The sequence below is a fragment of the Gadus morhua genome, chromosome 6 (genome assembly GCF_902167405.1).
Source record: "Gadus morhua chromosome 6, gadMor3.0, whole genome shotgun sequence".
NCBI classification, from domain to species: Eukaryota; Metazoa; Chordata; class Actinopteri; order Gadiformes; family Gadidae; genus Gadus; species Gadus morhua.
In genome coordinates, this window is record NC_044053.1 from 18,103,378 (window position 1) to 18,126,252 (window position 22,875).

The 22,875-nt window shown below is 44.0% G+C and overlaps 2 protein-coding genes across 2 annotated transcripts; one reads left to right on the forward strand and one right to left on the reverse strand.

Annotated features, from left to right (window-relative positions):
* The first annotated feature begins 83 nt into the window (after positions 1-83).
* On the forward strand, positions 84-5,456 carry tesca (tescalcin a). The gene is made up of 8 exons (XM_030359007.1): positions 84-287; positions 1,534-1,603; positions 2,298-2,378; positions 2,875-3,014; positions 3,410-3,471; positions 4,425-4,532; positions 4,644-4,691; positions 4,813-5,456. The coding sequence occupies exons 1-8, from the start codon at positions 227-229 to the stop codon at positions 4,900-4,902; spliced, it is 660 nt and encodes a 219-aa protein (XP_030214867.1). The 5' UTR covers positions 84-226; the 3' UTR covers positions 4,903-5,456.
* A 32-nt stretch (positions 5,457-5,488) lies between these two features.
* fbxw8 (F-box and WD repeat domain containing 8) lies at positions 5,489-22,398 on the reverse strand. Its single transcript, XM_030359003.1, has 11 exons — positions 21,848-22,398; positions 21,655-21,759; positions 20,409-20,573; positions 19,947-20,035; positions 17,360-17,517; positions 16,832-17,031; positions 16,042-16,263; positions 11,011-11,132; positions 7,066-7,239; positions 6,617-6,733; positions 5,489-5,896 (listed from the first exon to the last, which is right to left on the reverse strand). The coding sequence occupies exons 1-11, from the start codon at positions 22,223-22,225 to the stop codon at positions 5,731-5,733; spliced, it is 1,896 nt and encodes a 631-aa protein (XP_030214863.1). The 5' UTR covers positions 22,226-22,398; the 3' UTR covers positions 5,489-5,730.
* Positions 22,399-22,875: the final 477 nt, after the last annotated feature.

Consider the following 22,875-nt stretch of genomic DNA (forward strand, 5'->3'; position numbering starts at 1 on the left):
TACAGATATGGCCAACCGAGTGACCAATGGTGTAAATACATTACGAAACAAGAATGAGCCACGCAGAGTTAGCTGCTGTTATCGTGGATTACTTCCTTATGTCTCACACCGCAGCAGGCTCGAGTGACTTGACAGTCAAGCCACCACGTACCAGAGAAAACTTTGCAGCGAATGAACAGTCGTGTCAGGTAGTGCGTGTGGCGGCAGTCCTCTGATCCGTCTCGACATGGGAGCGTCCCAGACCCGAACAGAGGACGTATTTCAGGAATTGTCAGACAAAACTGGATGTAAGTAACAAATATCATTGTTTGATGGCGAGGATTAGCGGTGTGTTTTGCGTCTATAGGATATAATTAACCGGTCTAAGTTAAGACAAGTAGAACACAAATAAACAAATTATACACTTTCGTGAAAACACAACTTCACATTGCTAATTACAATTGTAAGGCATATTAGTCAAGATCAAGTTTTCCAAATATACGATTTGCAGTAGCGCTGTCCTGCTGGACCACAGCCTACTTGTAAAGTTTAGTGATTTTTTAATGCTGTGATAATAGACCAGGAAATCTTACGCAAAACAAGAAACAAGCTTATAGGGATTGCAATTTGATTTGAATTTAGATATAGAGATTTGCACTTTAGAGTTCTACTCAGAAATGCGGTTGACCGCTTATCTGGCATAGGCTATTTACGACCAAGTCGTAGTTGATATGATTTTTATGGTGGTGTTAAGAATCCTCTTTGGCATTACATCAAAACCACTAAAACTTTAGGGGAATGGATGAAACGGATGAAAAACAATGGAAGCTCATGAGGTTAACCAACGGCTATTTTAAAGCATTGTAGCGATAGCCCAAATCCAATTAATTCAGCATTTGCAGGCTGAGTCGACCTTGACCAATAAAACGATTGATTACCTGGGCTGTCATCGTTGGTCGACAGCGGCCGCGACCCCCCCCTCCCCCGTCTGTATTTCATAGCCTGCACTAGTCTATGTTCTTCCCAACACACGTGCGTGTGGAAGAGCTGGCGCCAGGCTATAACTCATAGCTAGACCTACACACTAAAAAACAGACCTTGTACTTCGCACTTGAATTGGCAACCACTTTAACACAGAGATGGAAAAAAAAACTTGAGACGTAGTTGATCATTCCAAATAAACTGCAGGCCCTTATCTGTTCAGCAGGTTACCTATTTAGCGTTAGCGGATGTCCATTTACAATAACAATGGCAAGCCAGTCACATCACAATCATAGCACAGCGGTTCAGTTTGTTTTGTCATTAGGCTGATAGTATTGTTTGGCGGTTGCGTCTGACCTATTCCTCCAGCTAATGGTTTCAGGAAAACCATCAGCCTATCCTGCATGTTAATCATCACATTTACCTACTCATCCGAACGTTTCCTAGAAGGACCTTCTGTTGGTTATGTATCGCTCATGTTGTTAAACATCCCTGGTTTATGGTTATGGGGTCCGGTATTGTGTTAATGAGTCTTTATGGGCCGATTTTAATGACATACTTTCATGTTGCAAGTTTCTTTAGAGCAAATCCGAATCCTCCATAAGAGATTCAGGCAACTGAGTGGAGAAGAGGACACGATAAGGTGAGCTACAACAGCATTTGTATACACAATACAAGTCCACTGTCAAACCACCATGCACAACAGTGTGTGCACTAGTAACACATGTACATTACAGCGGCTGTGTTTTGTTACATATAATCAGGATAATAGTCTGCCACTGTATGGATAATAGCAGAGATAATTTGACAATCTGCCTTCACCACCCACACAAGCTCCTATAAATACTCTGATCGGGTCATACAGAGGGACAGAAGCATATAAATATAGAAGCATCTACAACCTGTACACATACACACATGGCTAGACAAACCAAGCACATGCATGCACACACACAAATTAATCAGTCATCGTTTGCATAATAGCACACATTCCCTCCCTGTATATGTAAAAGTAGTGTGCAACAGTCCACCAGGCCAGGACAATAGACACACACGCTAATCCACTGATTACCCAGCACTTTATTTAACTACGTGTTGTTCACATGACGAAAAACCTCAACCAAATGCGGGGCGATTATCCGCAGCAGGAGTCATTCACACATATTATTAAAATGTGTGCTGAGAAAAACAAGTAAAGGGAATAACCCAACCCACACGTCTAACAATCCACCAAAATGACTAATACTAACAACATCGTCAGAAGCATACACTATTTCTCATTACTATGAAACCAATGTTTTTGACTGTTGGTTTCACTTCTATGTTTTGCTTTGCAGTAAAGAAAACCTGGAGAAAATCCAGGCACTTGACAAAAACCCCATCAGAAACCAGATCATAGAGGCCTTCTTCGACAAACGGTGAGGGCGGTCCAACTGTCAACGCTCCTAAATACATTCAATCCTTAACATATATATATATATATATATATATATATATATATATAATGGTATATGTTCAATGTACGTCAAATATGATGGGTTGTACATACGCTTAAATACGCTTAAACAACTAACGTGCTATGTCGAGTGGACCAGATAGGTAATGGTGTATGTGTTATATCAAACAAATCATAACATATCACATGATGGCACCCATGCCCTCCATACCATCCCTGGAAGGAGGCCCCACAGTGCGTTCCTTCTCAAGATTTCTTTCTTGTAAATTACGGGAGATTTTCCTTGGCCTCTAGGGGGATAGGTATGGGGGGGGTCATATATAAATATATATATATATATGACCTGTTAGGTTTTTTGAGATTATCATTGGGATTAAGGGCTATACGGATACTAATTTTGATAAAATCTTGTGCATCCTAAACCAACGTACAAACCTGAAGTTCTCTTACTGACCCAGGAACCAGAATGACGGCGAGGTGGGCAGCTCCAGGGAGATCGGCTTCCAACAGTTTGTGAAGGTCATGTGTCACTTTAAACCCCCCACCCTGAAGATGACCACCGAGGACAAGGAGGCCATGAGGAGAGAGAAGCTTCGCTGTGAGAATGCTCGGTTTCATTTCTAATGTAAACAGAGTTGTAGTAGTAGTAGTATCCAACAGGGATGAATTTCTGACTCAGCCGAAAACATTAGCTGGGGTTATAAACTAGAAGTTGCATTCCTAACAAAGGCCAAAAGCATCAATATGCTGGGTTAATCAAGACACTACAATAATAATAAAAAGGTAGTAGAAACCATCCTTAGAAGTGATATTGTTTTGTTCTGAAACATACTGGAAGATTGTGTATTTCCAAATGAATCTTTCGACATCGCCGCATCCCATGTTGCATCAACACTTCTTCATAAGGGGACATTTAACTCAATAAATGACACCATTAGTACTGCTCAGATAATTCCTTGATGAAGTAACCTGTGTTGTGTGCCATCCTCTCAGTCCTGTTCAACATGCATGATACAGACAACGATGGAACAATCACATTGGACGAATACAGAAAGGTGAGGGCAGCTTTGATGAACAGTAAGCAAGGGTTTAGGAGTTTGAGAAAATATGTACAAGGAAGCAGTGTTTTTCACACTGTTGTGTTTGAATGTTTTCATGTGGGAGGGTTTCAATCATTTGATCTCAAGTGCCATAAAACAAGTTTTAGCTGCCATCGTGATACTTCTCAGCCTCAAGTAAAATCTTCCTGTAAACTGAAACCAGTTGGGGTAATGAGCACCTGTACAGTTTGGGTCCACAATACCTGTGTGAATTTGGGACTGTTGAAGTGAGAAGATTGTTAGACAAACAAAAATAGTTGTGGGAGAAAAATCACATACACCATGTGGTTTGCCCCAGGATGACCTGCAGTGTTAACCACCTGGCATACATTTTGCATGCGTTTGCATGACTAAACTCCATTGTAATGGTTTAACCTCCTCACAGACCTGAAAGACTATCGCCAAAAATGTGACTCTACTGCTTTCTATTACTTCTACTAGAAGTTATATTAGGAGTAGTACTGGTGGTAATAGAATTACAAGTACTACTAAAAGTTGCAGTGCTGCTTTTACTTGGAGTTGTGTTTCTAATACTTGAATTAACGTTTATAAGTATTTTACTTTGGAAGTACTACTTCTACCAAACATTTGATTTAAGTTATGAGTGATTTTATCTTCAACTTCGACTAGTATTTTAAGTGTCTGTAGTTTTAATTGACTTCTGTAGTACTGTGAGTAGGCTACTACTAAAATAACTAGTAGTACCAAAGGTAATAACACTACTATTACTGTTAAGTATTGCTAGTACTAATTGTAATTCTAGTAGTACAATCAAAAAGGCCAAACATTTTGCTGTACATCAAGCATAACGTTGTACGTAACTTGACGACTACAATAATGGCTTGACTGGCACTAGTCAGGAACCCCTTACCCTCTGACATCTTTGTATGGTCGTGTCCCTGCTCCAGGTGGTGGAAGAACTACTCTCCAAGAGTGGGGCCATCGGGCTGGAGGCCGCCAAGGCCATCGCCGACGCTGCCATGCTGGAGGTGGCGAGCATCAACGTGCCTCACATGGTAAGATAAGGATAGCCTAATGTTACGATAGAACGTCTTCGGATTTATGGTCCCAATTCTCCAGACTTAAATTTGCTCGAGGTTGAGTGTAATCTCTTCTTTTCCTTTCAGGAACCCCATGAGTTTTATGAAGGAATTACTTTTGAGCATTTTGAACAGGTGAGCCCCATTTTCCGGGGAAATTTATGCGGTCAATATCTGGAATGTTTTTTATGAATATGTACATCTTTGTTTTACATCAATATAGTCAGTTGCGTGACATCTTGTTATCCTCCAACAGATTCTGAAAGGTCTTGAGATGGAGTCCCGGATGAACATTCGCTTCCTAGATGTGGACACCTCAACGATGCATTGTGGTAAATCACAGTGAATCACCAACCCAACCCTGTGAAGTCTTGCGTTACCTTCTTGTCTGACTCAGTTTTCGTCTTATCTAATTAATTATGTATTTAAGGAAGACTTCATTTCAATAATTTTTCAAGTGCAGAATATTTTTTGATACTGACCTTCACGTTTGGTACTCTCTATTTGACCCCTCACTGTAACTGTCCCTATGCTAGACATCAATGTGACTGATCTTTGGGGCTGCAGTTGACTCATTAGGTCACTCCTACATGCTACACCCAGGGTGGGTCAAGGTCATAGGTCATCTATGTCTAACTTGCGTGAGACAGGAGACAAATACTGTTGCATCCAGGACTCTCGAATATTAACATGACATAGATATCCTCTGGATTTCATGTCACCTACCAAAAGTATTTAGACATGTAGATCTTTCTACATGGACATCTATGAATGCATTAAAGCAAATAGACACTACCAAAAATGATACACTATACTGTAAATTACTGAGATTTTTAATACTTTTGCACTAAATGATGCACCAATGACCTAATGAATTAATAATAAAAATAATAAACTGCATTGAATGTGTGTTGTTTAAAAACAAGATGTCATTTTTGTTAGAGACACATTTATTGTACCCAAGTGTGGTGATTTAATATCCAGCTCAATCTTTTTAAAATCCCAGTTCAACAACACAGTTGTGATGAACTGCTGTTAAATTACAAAATTATGTACAAAATCCTCCTGAAACCTAAATTGTACTTTATAGATTAAAGTTACATGGTTAAAAATACATTGCAGGTTTTAAAATAAAAAAATGAAACATAAAATCAATAGAAAGATAGAAAGCAGACTAGTAGGCGGGGTAGGCGCCCCGCAGTGTGTCGTAGGGCACGGCCAGGCCGATGTTGTAGTTGTAGCCGTGGGACTCTGCGTAGTTGGACCTGCAGATGGGCAGGATGTGGTCCTGGGCGGTGGCGTCCTCCGAGAAGTCGTAGCGGCTGATCACTCCCCTGTGTCTGGGGAAGATGAATAAAGCACTGTTCATATATATACTGGCTTTGATGAGGGGAAAGCGATGGTGACGCTAACCCCAGGGTGTCTGGGTTTGGGGATATAGCACACAGATCACTTGTTTCACATTGAGATCGGCCGTAACATGACAGCATCACAACGATGGGTCTCTGGGGAAGGAAGTGAGTACTTTTAGCATCACATTTTTTTGGAAAGGATCTTAATCAATGTAAAAAAATAAAAATAATGTTTTGATAAAACATATTTCAGGGTAGCCACAGGGTTAAGAATGCAAAAATAAAACAATAAAGCAAAGGAATTAAAAGAGCATGGACGGATGTCTTAGGAACATTGGTCACACTAGTCGTTTTTGTACAACGTCTGTATCAACCGTATCATTAGCAGGGATGACCCTTCCAGCCAGGTCTAGAGCTCCTATCCACAAGAGCACACGTGTGTGATGACTACTTAGAGCCAGTGGTCCACCTGCTGAGGGTTGAGTGATGACTTCTGTAAGCCAGCGGCTGACCTGCTGGGGGTTGAGTGATGTCTACTGTGAGCCAGCGGTCGACCTGCTGAAGGGCTAGTGATGGAAGACTAGTGCTGAGGGGTGAAGGAGGGGGTCAGACAGACAGGTAGGCGATGGGTGTGAGGGAGGGGGTCAGACAGACAGCGAGGCAGCGGGGGTGAGGGAGGGGGTCAGACAAACAGTGAGGCGGCGGTACCTGCGGTGAGCCGTGAGGTCGTCGTCGGTGATGCAGGCCCCACGGGGGGTCTTCTCGTCCGGGATGTTGGCCGTCACCAACATGCTGCCTTGGAAACGCACGTGCCTAACGGGATGCCTGGAGTTGACACAGATAGTTGATATTTAAATATATATGAATATGCATATTTTATCGTTTAAAATAGCTCAATTTGGGCAGGTCGTAGAAATCAATGTTTGTATACTACTCATTTCTTCTGTTCATCATTTAAAATAAAAATTGTTTTATAAATAGTAACTTTTTATTCATTAAATCAGAATAAAATGAGAAGAATTCCCCTGCACTAGAAGACATCCAGAATGTCGTTATTTAAAAATAAATCAAGAGCATTCCAAGCGTGGCTGTTAATGTTGAGCAGTAAATACTCTCCACACAAACAAGGGGAGGAGCCCAGGGAACGGTGAGGCCACCTGTTGTGCATCTCCCACAGCTTGGCTCCGGCCCTCGAGTCCCACACGCAGACCAGTCCCTCGTCTCCCCCGCTCACGATCTTCCAGTCGTCCGCCTGCACCGCCGTGACACCCAGGTGGTGGGCGTACAGCGAGACCACCGAAGACCCGCTGCGCAGGTCAAAGAGCCTCACCCTGGGGCCCGGAGAGAAACCCAGGACATCAAGACCAGTGTTTCAAGATTGGGCCAGATTTCCACAATTTTGCAATGTTGCCAGATTGGGCGGGAAATCTGGCAACGCTGATCAAATAAAACAATCATAACAATATATCAACTGTAAAATGGCTCAGTTAAATGAGGTGATGTTACTGGATGATCCAGCAAATGCACAATGTAGATGAAATGATAAGCGCATAAATGGCCAAAGCTGATTTGCTGAATGTTCAGTGAGCTTTTCTGGGCAGGAAAGGTTTCTTTTGGGGGACATATTGATATGTAGACATAAGATAGTAAGGCGATGCTCATCTGGAGCACATTCCCGAGGAGCGAGGACAATGCGGTACGTGGTCCAGCATCCCTCGAGATCGGGCGTCCTGGCCGCGGAGGTGGGCGGTCCCGCTCCGACGGCCCGCCGTGGTGAATGGGCCAATTCATTCTCAAACACAAGGGAACAATTCACACTTTCAAAGGAAAGCAGTATCACAAGCGCTGTGCTTTATGGAGCCGAGAAGACAATCTAAATGGACAAAGAAATAGAGGTGTAACAGGGGGAGTGGCTGTGTCTTCAACTCACAGTGGTGTTTCTGTCACTATGAAATTATATTGAATTAATATTATACTGTTCCAACACTGAATTTGTATTTGTCTGGAACCCTCTGGAATAGTCCTTAGTAAAGCTCAGTAGCTCATGCATGTCTATACGTAATGTGACATGCTTAATCTAAAAATTGTTGTGTTGTTGTCTCTAGTCGCAGTAATTGAAGTGAATGTTTTGCTGTGACTCACCAAACCACAACACAGATGAGCAGGCTAGGCCGGTCAGGACACATGGATGGAAGATAGCGACAGGAAACTGCACTCGGAATGTCATACTTAACCTGTATTTCACTACCTGTTAATACCCCTCTAATGTCTAAATGTATTTCTCTTCCGTCCTGGTAGAAGCACTAACCAGGTTTAGCCCAAACTGGGCAATGAGCGCTAAGGAAAAATGCCACTAACCCGCTGCATATGCCGCCAAACACATTGGTATAATCAGATCAGTGGGTCCAGTTTGTGGGAGCGTTTGTGGGAAGAGACAGGAGCCCAGGGGAGCTGGAGAGCCATCTGTTCTGATCACAGATTTATTGGGTCTCCGAGCAACCAGGGGGGTTAGGGCGGGGGGGGGGGGGGAGAACCATCCACATGCTGAATCCTTCCAACAGGTTTATAACAGTGATGTCATTCTTTTTAAGCAATTAAGGAAACTTCATTTCTAGCTTCCAGATATTTTAAATGACCCAGTGTGACGCATGCCGCTCATCTTGGCCTGCTGAGACACGCTGTGATGCATCAGGAGGGCGGAGCTTGGTCCAAATGTATTTGCCGTTATTGGCAGGGAGCTGTAGCCATTAATCGAATGCTGGATGACTCTTCTGTGGTCTGGCCTCTCTCGATTAATCAGCAAGCTCATGCCTCGCCGCCAGGTAAACCATTTGGAATTATTATTAGACAAACAATGCCATAATCACCTCAAATAGTAATATGATCTTCATCCAATTTTATTTAGCTTGTTTTTTTAATCATTAAGTAATTCCGGCCCACGTGACACCAACAAGCTAAAAGTTATTTTAAAAGTTCGAACATAGAAGACGGCCAAACTACTTTTTCCTAATATAGACTGAAAATGGCTGTGAAACATGGCATATGACATGTAACCAGATGGGGTGTTTCCTTCCCGGTTCCTTCTCCATTATTCAATAAAGATCAAGGGACAAAGGGCTAAGGCAAGGTCTTTGCGATCCTCTCTCTCCTTTCAATCTTTCATGTCTGGTTACATATTGCCCGCTATAGACGGGCACGTCTCCAGACAGCCCCCATCAGGACCCCGTAAGGCTGTGTCTTGTGTTCCGCCAGTGGGACACAGGGAAGGAAGGGAGGAAAAGGAAGGCATGCACAAGAGGTTGGCCTCGAGCCAGCCCCACGGAGTCCAGGCTGACTTCACTTCATCCAGCCTCCGTTCCAAACGCCCCGTCGCCCAGCCTGCTGCTACCTCTCGCGGCACCACTACCGCCATGTCTCCGAGGGGAACAAAGACCTGCACATAAAAGGGCCCGTCTTCTGATCCACCAACATACAACGGCTTGGGCCTCTCTGAGGACTCCTTTATAGATCAGAATCCACTAAATAAATACAATGAATGATAACTTCTAAAATAAAAAACAATTCTGCGTTGTCCGGGGGACCGGACCCAAGCCGGGCAGCATGCCCCACCAAAGCCTCTTTGTACGGTTAGCAGTAATAATAAGATGAATCCGGGCTCTGCCCTTCACTCCGAGCCAGCTACTTAACAGCTCGCTGGACGCTGCAGCTCTTCAGCGCCAGCCGCAGTCTGGACGCCAGGGTGCTGCCGCGGTGCCAGATCACGCAGCGTGCGCAGCCCATTACTGAGGCGACCCGCCGAAAAGAAAGGCTCTTTTATTGGTCTTGTTTGTCTCATTCCAAGAGCCAGAGTGGGTGTGTGTGTGTGTCTGTGTGTGAGGGTGTAAACCCATGCATCTACTTGACTATTATTTGTCAGGAAGGCTGACTCTCTCTCTCTCTCCCTCCCTCCCTCCCTCTTACACACACACACACACACACACACACACACACACACACACACACACACACACACACACACACACACACACACACACACACACACACACACACACACACACACACACACACACACACACACACACGGAACTCTGTTAGCAAACATCTGACGTTATTCTTCTACCATCTGCAAGCTGCTGTCTACCTTACAACTTTCCATAATCGTAAGAGCGCTGCTCTTCAAGGTGTGTGAGCGGAGGGGAGGCGGCGAGGGAGAAAGGGGATAGACTCCGAAGTGTGAGTTCTGACTAGATTCAGCGTCTGGCTTGTCTCTCGTGGGCCCACCCTCCAGAACATCTGCTCCCCCCCCCCTGCTGTGAGGGGGGGCCCACTAGCCGCTCTCTCCGCTCCAGTCATTGCGTGTTTGGAGGAAGGTTGTTTAACAAGCCTGTTTTAAAGTGAGGTTCCTGGCCAGCTTCCCGCCGTAGCCTCCACTGGCACAACGGTGAGGAGGAAGTATGTGTGTTCCTGTTTGTGTGTTTTGTGGTCAATGCCAGCGTGCCAAACGACACGCTTATGTGTATCCTGTGCAGTCATTAAGAACGACACTTTTGTGTTTGTGCGTCCGTTTCCACAACTGTGTGTGAAATGTGTTCATTACCCAGCGTAATTAGGAATTGTAGTATAGATTGAGTGAGTGTGTATGTTTTAATATCAATTAGTATTTGTTGTCCTAAAGCAGTGTGCCTTTATGTGTGTACTCGCTTGTATGTGTGTGCTTGTGTGTTCAAGTTAGTTAGTTAGTGAATTAATAAATTAGTGAATATGTATGTGCGTGTGTGCTTGAGTGTATGGTTAAATAAGTGAGTGAGTGAGTGAATGAATGAAAGAGAGTGCATATGTATGTACCTGTGTGTGTATGTGTGTTTAAATGAGTGAGTGAGTGATCGAATAAGTGTGTGCGTGTGTGTTTAAATAAGTAAGGGAGTGAATGAATGAGTGAGTGAGTGAATGTATATGTATGTGTGTGTGTGTTTAAATATGTGAGTGAGTCAGTGAGTGAATGAATGAGTGATTGTTATGTATGTGCCTGTGTGTGCATGTGTGTTTAAATGAGTGAATGAGTGTATATATATTGTGCGTACATGCATGCCTGCATGTGTTACCTCCTGTCTTTGTTTCCACATGCCAGCAGGTGGGGGTGGCTCAGATGGATGCAGGTAAAGTCCCCTTCAGAGGTGCCCACCCGTACAACTGACTGCCTGGTCTCCAAGCTGTACACCTGGATCTACACACACACACAAACACACACAAAGTCAATTGTCACACAATCTTCAGGATACAGCACGAAACAACTGTCCAACTGAGTAAAACATGAAAATATTTAAACAAAACATAACGAAATATAAAAAAACAGACTTCCAGACCACCTATTATATTCGTTGAAAAAAATCGGCTTAGCTCAGGAGGTAGAGCGGGTTGACGTGTAACTGGAAGGTTGCTAGTTCAATCCCCAGCTCCTCCTAGCGGAGTGTCGTGTTGTCCCTGAGCAATACACCTTACCCTAACTGCCCCCCACGAGCTGGCTGTCGCCCTGCATGGCTTTGGGAGAAAATGTCTACTAAATGTCCATCGGCGGAAGGATTGAACCATTGAACCAACCACTCACACACTCCTCCACTTGTCCATTAAACTGGATTAACGGTAACGGTTCGCTGCAGTTACCACAGCCCTGACAACACATAGATGAAGGGACAACAGTGATTACTGCTGTAGGAGCACGGGGCCTATAAGATACGCCTGAGACAAATGGTGGTCCAAAACAATTTAGAAGAGCGATGCACACCACCAGTCTAAGTTTAATAGCTCTGGAAAATGTTTTATTTTTTTCACAATGATTCCATCTAGAATTGGCTTCACCGGTCATCAGTGTTTAAGTATTATGCTTAACGAGTCTGGACAAATGAGGTGGGAGGCGGAGAGGACCTGCTCTGAATAATGAAATAACGAAGAAAAAAAAAATGGTTAGGAGGTGTGCGTTTGCTTATTTGTGTGTGTAGTAGAGGACAAAACTAAGAAGAGACGAAGGGAGGAAGGGAAAGGAAACAGCTGAAAGTTAAGACAACTGAACGAGTGAGCGACAAAAGGCAGACGTCGGAAGGAGAAAATGATAGATAGAAGTGGGGGATGAGAGACACAGCGAGTTGGTGAGATAAGCAAAATGAAGGCTTAAAAAGGGATGAAGGCACTAAGGGATAAAAGTCAAGCGGACATGGAGGGGAAGTGAGGCAGGCGCTGCAGGCCAGCGAGGCAGACAGTGATGATGTCATCCCCCTCTCTCCCTCCCTCTGCGAGACAACGACTACATTTAGCATTGCTCCAGGACCAAGCCAATTCAAAAGATAGGCACTTTGCAGACACTTGGCTTGCAGAAGGGACTCAAAGTTTTGTGAGCAACCCATCAAGCGAGATCCAAATGCTTAAGAGGAGCGCCTCCGAATGCAGATGCTGCAGAACTCTAACTGTCATTTATTTTTGGGTGCTCTTGGAACCATACTCCGAATTCCATCATTCAGTGAATAAAGACGTGGACCCTATCCCTGAAATGCCAATGCTGATTTCAGCCCAGGGGGGGTGAGTGGTTCCATCACGGTCTGTCTCACTCCAGCAGCGCAGGCGAAGGTTGCCATGTTGTTCAGGGGCCTTTCAGCTTGAGTTCAAGAACATGGCCCAAGATTTGCTGCTTTGCAGCCCAACTGACTGCCCCGCAGCCAAACGCTGGGGGGGTGCCCAGCCACACTGGCATGGAGAGTACTCAATCTGCTCTCCGTGCACGTGTACACACGCAGACACACACACCATACTAACATACACACCACACAAACCACACACACACAGATGAACAAAGCCGCAGGTGGATTGATGGTTAAAAACAAACCGCTTTGAAATTCTAAGTTGAAAAGCACTGGAATTCTGGAACTGGAAATCTAATTTTCATATCTAATTTTTTCAAAAACTGTGAGAAAGTATAAGGCTCCCTAATGGCAATGGGATTTAAAAGTTTGAAAATCCTACCCGAGCCAGAGTCTCACTGAAAAGGAGCCACATGACAGACTCCATTATGAGAGAGATAGTGAGACACGACATCGTTAGACGCCACCACTATAGAGCTGTTACAGCTTTTAATGAAGCATATGTTTTCCCATTTAAAAAAAAGAAGCACAAAACTAATTTGGCATCCCAGGCAACTGCTGGCAATGCATGCTTCCTCTTCACAGTAACCACAGTGACAGACTTGTGAAGCTGATTACCGTTTTTCAAAGAAAGAAAATGATTTAATTAGCCAAAAGAGGAATACTAATCATGAATTGGCATAATTTAAGGTTTGGAAAAGTTACCAACTTCAAAGTTTGTTTGGTATTTCCACACTAGCCAGCGTACAAATATAAGATGAAGGAGGTGGAAGACACAGGTACGTAATTCAAATATGAATTTAAAATTCTTATTGTCGTGAACGTTTTACATTCTTATTAAAAACAAAAATATATGTTTTGTCATCTTTTTTTTTAAACAATACTACCTAACTGTACACAACGCAGTCATGAATGATAAAAGGTAGGCAAAAAAATAAAATAAAAACATCTACAGATAATTTGTCCTCATAAAGAAGGATCAGATAATATCTAGTTCCAGTAAAAGTAAACTACATTTGAGGAATCGCTTGTCAACCACAATATCCTCAGAGAGAATATTCATTATACTGGGGAAGCTGCTCCTCTCTCAACAGTCCACCGTGTGGTGCTTTAGTGCCACCAAACACCAGCGATGGCTCAGGGCCAGCCATGCCACTCCGCAATGGCAAGATGTCAGTGGAGCGGAGCCCACATCCTCAAAGCAACACAAAGAAATCGTGGAAGGGATGCAAAAAACACTGGTTCGTCCATATCTCTTCCTCAACAAAATATTTTAAAAGGGAAGTAATTGTTGAATGGGACTCACTTTTGAAGTAGAGTGACAATGCTTTTGTTCTCAATACAGCACTTATAAAAAATAAATGAAATAGCACACACACAAACACACACACACAGCCTAATGTATCCCGGCTGAACCGTTTGTCTATTGGGTATTTGTACACTCTAGATAAAGTTATGAAGCTTCAATTAGGGTGCTTGGGGTGGTTAGAAACACAACACAATTAGACGCAAACAGAGGCCATGGTGGATGAACATAGTCAGTTTAAAGCTAGAGTAATGAGGGACCGAGCCCGGAGGGATGACTGACGGCTTCAGCAAGCTCTGCTGTGGAATATCCCCAACAGATAGCCTGTATCTATTCCTTGTGGGGCCAGACACTGGAGGACTGAGCGGTACAGAGTGTAACGGGGGCTATTTAAACACACAATACAGATTTAGCTGAGGAGTAGAACATCAAACAAATGCTTAAGTGCCGAGCTAGAACCATCAAACAATTTGCCAAATCAAAACGATGCAAAAAAAGACACACACGTCAGTTCAAACGTCTATGGATAAATATTGAGTTACTTTTCTAACTATACAACACAATTATATAACAATATTTGTAAGAATATGATCACATAATTTAACAAAATGGACATAATGCTAATGATGTCCTTTTTTATTCAATAATGAATATTCACAGTATTGAATTAAATGAATCGATTCCACCAATAATCTGTCCACAACAGCTGTGTCAATAATGTTATTCAATACAACACCCTTTTAAAGATCTCTTCTTTCTTTTCTCCTCAACACCTTACAAGCTACATACATTGTCCGCTACACGCACAACACATTTGGGCTACATCCTCAACACGTTAACACATTATAGGTTTCACAAACCACCTTAACGACAGTCCAGGCAGGTAACCTTCAGGCCTTTGTCTCAACATTCAAAAGAGGAGTGCTGGATCAGACACTGCCATTCAATGATAATGGAAATGTTCTCGTCCAAAAGCAACACATTTGGCTTCTTCCACCTGAGCCACTGCATGCCTCCCGCCACGCACCCAGAGAACAAAGGAGGCCTTGAAAACAAGCCACCAATCCCATTAGCGGACAAAGACCCCAGACCTTCACTGTGGAAACCGTTTGGGTCCAGAAGACTGGGGAGTGCGCACAGGTTGTCAATTAACATTGCCAATTAACACTGGTGGTCAATTAACAGTGCCAGTCTAATTCATGACATCAACACATTTGAACATAACACATCATGTCTAATGAATCACATCAGTGATCAGTATTTACTACATAGTGGAAAAGGCACTTATTATAATTATATTTATAATGCTAGCAAACAAACGAGATAAAAGTGGGAAATACATGTCAGACAGGTGCCTGGTGCACCTTTTATACTCGCTAGATTATCAGTAAACTGATTTTTCTCCCACAGACTCTGGACATAGTCAACAAACACAGTTGACTTTAAATGAATACGCAACATCCTTATGGGAACTGTTATGAGCCATACATGTGGATTGGTTGTCATTTGAAAGTCAACTTATCATCATTTTGAAAGATGAATGGTTTATGTCAACAAGTAAATCAACAAGCAACATCATCCAACTCTCCGAACAATCTATAGTTTCTCAGTCCTGAAGTAAATGCATAGTTTAGTTTCAGGGAAATAAAATAAGAATCGCAAGCAAGTATTCACATCACTGACAGTGACTCTAATATACAATTAGTTTTTTGCGGAGGAGTTTATCCAAAGCGACATAAAGTGAATTTAGATACATGGCATTAAGGAGCAGGTAGGGGTTAGACAGTACAGAGACAGGCCACTAAGGAACAGGTAGATGTTAGACAGTACAGCGATGAGTCATTAAGGAGCAGGTAGGGTTTAAAGAGTTCAGAGACATGTCATTAAGGAGCAGGTAGGTGTTTGCGAGTACCCCGACAGGTGATTATGGAGCAGATATGGGGGAACAGGTACACTGTGGAAATTTGGGATCAGTACCATATGGCTAACACAGTACCTCAAAGCTAACCACTACACTATCCCTCAGGTCATCAGAATAAATCCACTACCCGCAGCCCTAACCATGAGTACCAGGGAGAACCAATCCTTGCACCACTAGTAGGTTGGTTTGCATCAGAAGACGCCCTCTACGGGTTACCTCTGATTGGCTGCTATGTTTACCCCTTTAAGATGTTGTTTCCCCAGAACCTCAGACCCACCTTGTTGCCTCCGTCATGCATGGCCCAGCCGCTGCTCTTCACCCCCAGGGCCAGCTGGGAGGAGGAGGCCGCCAGGCAGGTGACGGGGTGGCCGTAGACCGAGTGCAGGACGTGGGGTTCCACCGCCTCGCGGGGATCCAGCAGGTACACAGAGTCCCCGGCCACTGCCGCCGCCAGTGGACGCCCTGGGGGCCGGTCTGGCACCAGGAGCAGGCTGTCCACCTGCAGAATGGGAGCCACAAAGTGACACACAGACGTTACCCTTCTCACACAGGGTGATGATAATCATGGGGTGCAGTCGGTTCCTCGTTACGGGAGACAGGAGCCTTTAACTCGTTGTGATCGTTCTGATGAAGAAGAGTGAATGGGCAACCAGATGATAACCTAAAGTCACTAGCTGAGGGGAGTACACAGAGCAGTGTGCAGAGTTGATTTGGTGGTAGTGGGAGAATACACTTTTATCCTAAGAGACTTACAAGTGAGGCTGAGAACACTAGAAAGCACAATTTTCAATTTTCTTGTAATGGTGCAACTGCATACCCGTTGCTCAGGGCTTGAAATCAATGACCACAGTGAGGCTTTTAGATTAATTAGTTTTTGTCCTGGACCCACCCATCCACACACATTAAACTTAAAAAACGTATATAAATGCAATGATTTATTGTCATCATCCGAATCAGGTATTTCAACCAGTGACAGTGGACACCCATAACAAGTCCTCCTTCTCCAAGCATTGGGAGGCTGGTTTAGGGGAGGCTATGGGAGCCGGGAGGTGAAAGGTACCACTCACAGGCTGGGGCAGCTGGGAGCTGCAGCCGCTCCTCCAATAGCCGTGGTCGTCACAGTGGTCCAGGCGGACGCGTCGCCCGGAGGCGGAGGCCAGCGTAGAGCTGTCAGTGCTCAGCGTCAGTGCCTGGAGCCCGCCTCCGGCGCTCTGGTAGTGATGGATGGGCTGCCCACCCGTCTGTGTGCTCCAGACGTCAACACAGCCTGCAGCCGGAAGGTAAAACGCATAATCAACATATTGAACACAGGATGTGACTGAACAACTCAGTCATATCAACCACAGGCCACAACCTCCTCCACAGGGGATGTGAGGCAGAATCTGTTACGCCACGTTCATCGTCATCGTAATTGGTGTGTGCTTGTGTGTGTGTGTGTGTGTGCTTGTGTGTGTGTGTGTGTGTGTGTGTGTGTGTGTGTGTGTGTGTGTGTGTGTGTGTGTGTGTGTGTGTGTGTGTGTGTGTGTGTGTGTGTGTGTGTGTGTGTGTGTGTGTGTGTGTGTGTGTGTACATGCCGACACACACACGCTGCTCACCATCTTGGTAGGCCGCAGCAGCCAACGTGCTGCTGACCTGGACGTGGGTGACCTGGGGTCTGGGTTCCGTGTTGGCGGAGAGGCTGTTGGCCTTCAGGTAGGAGGCTGACGCGTCCCAGTGCAGCGTGTCCCACAGCCGCACGTCTCCAGAGGTGTACCTGGAGCCCAGACACACAGGGGACAAACAGGCTTGGAGTAAGTCCATGGTTAAATAAATCCACTATTGACACTGATGCAGGACAATGTAACCTCTCCCCTCCAAGGTCTCTTCTTCTCCAAAGATTGTTGTGGTTTGTTGTTGTATTTGCTTCGCTGTATGTTTTATTTGTCTGTGTTTGATTGTATGATGCTTTCTTGGCCATTTTTGTCTTGTAAAGTGTCAATGAGACTAACCTGTGACATCAGTATTCACCACAACCAACTGAAACAATGCGTGTTCCAATGGTGGTTATAAAGCCCTTTTGTGAGTGAGTTTTAGGGGAAAACCAACTCATCCACTAGCAGTGTGTAGCATCCACCCAGGGGATGCCCACTCACTACCCTCCTCACGCTCACTACCCTCCTCACGCTCACTACCCTCCTCACTACCCTCCTCACTACCCTCCTCACACTCACTACCCTCCTCACTACCCTCCTCACTACCCTCCTCACACTCACTACCCTCCTCACTACCCTCCTCCCGCTCACTACCCTCCTCGCGCTCACTACCCTCCTCACCTGTCCCACAGTGGAGAGGTGAGGAGTAAAACAACACACCTAGAGACCAGGGCTTGATGAGGCCACGCTGTTGGGGATTTGGCTAGGACCCCAGGGTTAGGACCACTGCCATGAGTGCCATGAGACCTTTAGGGACCACCAACACTGTGCACAGTAAATAAGTAAAACCAAGCTATGCAGAATGTTGTCTTGTCCTCTTAGTGCAGGACAATTAAATATTTGGGGGATTGATCATACCGATATTGGATACCAGAAATGTGACTTGATTGTCAGCTGTTTACCTAGACCGGTTGGAAGGAAGCTTTGTATGTTACCATATATAGTCAGTGAGAGAGAGACAGAGAGACAAAGAGAGAGAGAGAGAGAGAGAGAATAATGATCTCATCGCCCAAACCCACCACCACCTTAATCTCCTGGGAGTGTGTCTACCATTAGCGCCTCCACAGAAAACATTGTGTCTGAGCAAGCATCTGCCTCACAGCATGAGTGTGCACAAGAAAGAGAGAGACGGTGTGTGTGTGTGTGTGTGTGTGTGTGTGTGTGTGTGTGTGTGTGTGTGTGTGTGTGTGTGTGTGTGTGTGTGTGTGTGTGTGTGTGTGTGTCATCATATCATAGCCTTTCAATTGGGAGTTGATCATTTGAATACACACGTTGAAAGAATACCAACAGTTCAGGCTGTTGTTGAGCCATATCAAAAAACATAATGACCACAGCATGCGGTGATTGTATAAATGAAACACAAACTGCATAATGTTTCATAATACTTCAACCATGTCAACCATCAGTACTACTTTACCACTAAGGAGGCAGGGAAGGATGAAACAAAACTATTTGAATGAATGAAGCTAACCCTAACCCCCTTTTTTAAGACAAACCATAAATCAAAGAAAAATGTGACTATAAAACATAATTGGACAGACTTGGACAAATCATATGTGTTTAGTGCTACTGATCTGCCACACACATTAGGTAGCTTCACTAAACAAATCTTGAGTGGGGGTGTGTGTGTGAGTGAGGCTGTTGGGTGTGCGTGCGTTTGCATGTGTGTGTGTGACTGCGTGCGATGGTAGGCAGGCACTAGGCTTAAATATTCATAAACATCATCTCATTGTGATCCAGGGAGACTGGGTCGGACCTCAGGGAACGGGATCATGCGATTCCCCCGAGGTCCGGCCGCTCTCCTGGCGTGCAGACACTCAGGCTCCCATGGGGGCTCTGAATCTATCACTCTCTCCCGGTAGTTCGGAGACTCGGCCCATTATTAACCACATGACATGTGTCACATGACCACTATTTAAAGAATCAGCCAGAGTGAGGCTGAGCGCTGCAGGGCTCACAGTGAGGCCGAGCGCTGCGGGGATCACAGTGAGGCCGAGCACTGCGGGGTTCGACGATGAGTGACGGTGAGTGAGGAGCAGCAGTAGGATGTGTTTCTGTGGTTCTATGGCGTTTGATTGGAGCCCATCCGTTTACATACACAAAACACAGATTAGGTGACCACTAAGAGAGTCAACATGGAATTTTAAATATGTTGCTAAAACAAGTCACAATTCATTGTTATTCAATGTATTGCGTTTGGTTAACATAAGTTTAGCTATTACGATTGTAATAGTTTGGGTGTAGTGTCAAGTTTGCAAAGTGATGGTAGTGGCTATGCTTCGAGATGGTATTGTTTAGGTTAGGGGTTCGCTGAGTTTAAGGTAAGGCTACTTATAGCCTTGGCTTAGACTATATTTCTGAGGTCACATTGGGGATTTGGAATAATTATTGTCACAGTTATAACACATCACATCAATAATCAACCAACAATTTACAAAATTAAAAATGAAAGCATTCCGATAAAAAAAGAAAAGGTGTGATTTTCACTCACCCTGCCAAGACAAAGTTGTCACAGGAGCTGACGTCACACAGAACCTTGCCCAGCTCGTACTGAAGCTGAACGATCGACCCAACACGACTCTAGACAGGAAACATGTTTAAATGTTAAACAAATATTGACCCACGTTAGTTTAACTTCACTTAAACTTACTCACCTTAACTCACTCCTGGTCAAATAAGAGGTGATATTATAAATCCCATAAATACAAAAAAGGTAATTCAGATCCTTTTTCAAATAATTTTACAGTACATAAACATGTACTCAAAATCAACATACATTATTTTTATATGTCCGATATATCAGAGACGTCTTACAGATTATGGTCTAGGAAGTCTTATGGAAGACTAAGTTAATGTATACAATACATACAATGCATATCCACCTGGATCTTTTTACAAAGACCCGCCATCCAGTGTGTGTTGTCCTGAAAGCCCGCAATTTTTTGGCACTCACCTTCCAGTTGGAGCGCACAGTGTTGTGAGAGCTAAGGCAGTCTCTCAGGGTGCTCTTCCAGCAGGGGGAGTCGCACACACTGGCATCTAACTGGTAACCCGCCTTCAAACACAAACGGTACCACAGAACCCCGTCCTCGGCCAGCTGCGCCCAGGCCTTGCTGACCTGGTGGGGGGTAAAGATGGGGTGATGAGTGTGCGAAAAACGACCTTTAACACACTGAAAATTACAATTAGCTTTTAATATAATAATTTAATGATATTGGAAAAATATTTCGTATCAAAGCCGAGAAATCCCAACGCCTGTATAATTTTTTCTTCTGATTCACTGTACGACTGAGCCCCTGATGTCTCGTTTAATGTATGACCGGACACCTGATGTATGCTTTAGTGTATGACTGCACCACTGATGTCTGGTTTAGTGTATGACCGCACCACTGATGTCTGGTTAAGTGTGTGGCTCAATCCCTGATGAAAATGGAAGTTGTTGTTTTTTAAAAAAATCCTCCTCAGCTGTATTAACTCAGTGATGAAGAATTACTTATTTTTTAGTACATTTCTTACCAAAAAATTTGAGCATGATCGTGGGAAGATACAGGCAGCGATTTACCAAGCATATATTCAATGGGAAAATGGAAGTACATGATTCTTACATAAAAACCTTCACATTGTGGACAGTAACAACAGAGGCAATAAAGGTGAGGGGGGACTAACTATCGTGGAGAATTTAGGATTGACCATGGCAAACCATGGTTGGAGAGACCAAGATAATTTGCAATACACTATGGGGGAAGTGGACATGTCTGCAAGGCTGCAAGACGGTTGAAGGGATGAACACAACAAAGAAGTCAGTAGATTGGCATGGCCTCAGTATCAGACTTCGCGGCTACAGTGGCAATACAAATGCAAACTACGTAACTCCTTTTTGTTTGGAGAGGAAGGGAGACATCTCTAGGTCCATGGAGTGTATAGAAGTGCCTTTTCAATTGACCAGTAATTATTTTGTAAGCGAGGTTAATATAATTTGCATATAAATTATATAATAGTTATTCGACAACACTCACTATTAAGATGGAGTTATGTAGATATTTGTAAGGCCGTTGTTGATACACACGTGCCGCCCTTTGATCTGCATTTATCTGGACATAATTTTTTTTGAGAGGGGTACACTATCGACTATGTATAACGTTCTTCAATAAGAACAAAAGAACATTAAGATCACCTCAGTTCATCCAGCAACCCCATACCTGAGCACATCGTCCTAGTTCAGCAAAGTCCAGGTACTGGAATATCTTCAAGGCCAACTCGTAGGGAAGCTCAATGTCAAAAAATGGAATGTCATTCAGCTCATTCTGAAATCACAATGTAGCAAGTTGTATTAACTCTTACAATACTAATTATAAGCATGATTAACCATTATCTAGTCCATCCTCATCATACCAGGTCCTGGATCAGTAGATCCACGAGCTTCTCGCCTTTAGACGCTTTCTTCTGTGGATGTTGGGAAGACACCCTGTAGGTGTCAGTGGTTCTGTGGTACTGCCTCTTCCTCCGGGTCCTCTCCTCCTGAATTCTCTCCAATAGGGGACTCGTCCGCCCGTCCAACAAACCACTTGCAATAGACACATATTTCGGTTCATCGTTCGACTCTGCGACACACTTGGCATCACCCTCACCTCCCTGATTAAGAGTTGAAGTACTTTTTGATTTGGAACAAATCGCGGTCTCTATTCGCACGGTTTGTGTTTTGTCTTCGTTTTTGTCGGTTAATTCCCGTTTCCAGCTTTTCCTAAACGCTAGGAGTTCATCGTCTGCCATATTCAAACACAAATCATCATCACACTCTTTGACAATTGTATAAAGTAGTGCTTCATGATATTATATGGAATGTAAGACGCATTGCAGAAGTATAACCATGTTTTAACTATGCAGTAACCCTATCGATTATTCCGAAGAGAGCAGGAGTGCTACGTCTGTAAACAATACGAAGAGGAACAAATCCCCGAGCAGAAGAGTTCCGCAATCTATATTCCTCAGTGTTTATTCTAGAAGCTCAGCGGTTGATGTATTATAGAGTCGACATAAATGTTGCATTAATAAGCCGTATACATTTCTCAAATCAAATGTGTATTCAAAATATACATCTCCAATTTGACACCTAAAAAAGTATCTAAAACAGGCGAGATAAGCATTTTAAGAGTTAACGACTCTCCATCTCTCTTTTGGAAGATGATGTAAACCCCTAAACCATGTGACACGTAATGCATAATACAACAGAGGGGGGAGATGGAGTGTGAGCGAGAGAGAGAGAGAGAGAGAGAGAGAGAGAGAGAGAGAGAGAGAGAGAGAGAGAGAGAGAGAGAGAGAGAGAGAGAGAGAGAGAGAGAGAGAGAGAGAGAGAGAGAGAGAGAGAAGGAGAGAGAGAGAGAGAGAGAGAGAGAGAGAGAGAGAGAGAGAGAGAGAGAGAG

What these genes read in the sequence shown, in the direction of transcription:
- tesca (XM_030359007.1), top strand. Translation starts at nt 227, where the DNA reads ATGGGAGCGTCCCAGACCCGAACAGAGGACGTATTTCAGGAATTGTCA. An exon ending in GAGGCCTTCTTCGACAAACG is followed by an intron (nt 2,379 to 2,874) that starts GTGAGGGCGGTC and finishes TTACTGACCCAG; the next exon opens with GAACCAGAATGACGGCGAGG. An exon ending in CATTGGACGAATACAGAAAG is followed by an intron (nt 3,472 to 4,424) that starts GTGAGGGCAGCT and finishes TCCCTGCTCCAG; the next exon opens with GTGGTGGAAGAACTACTCTC.
- fbxw8 (XM_030359003.1), bottom strand. Translation starts at nt 22,225, where the DNA reads ATGGCAGACGATGAACTCCTAGCGTTTAGGAAAAGCTGGAAACGGGAA. An exon ending in ATCTACTGATCCAGGACCTG is followed by an intron (nt 21,760 to 21,847) that starts GTATGATGAGGA and finishes TTGTGATTTCAG; the next exon opens with AATGAGCTGAATGACATTCC. An exon ending in TGCTGCGGCCTACCAAGATG is followed by an intron (nt 17,032 to 17,359) that starts GTGAGCAGCGTG and finishes TTCCGGCTGCAG; the next exon opens with GCTGTGTTGACGTCTGGAGC.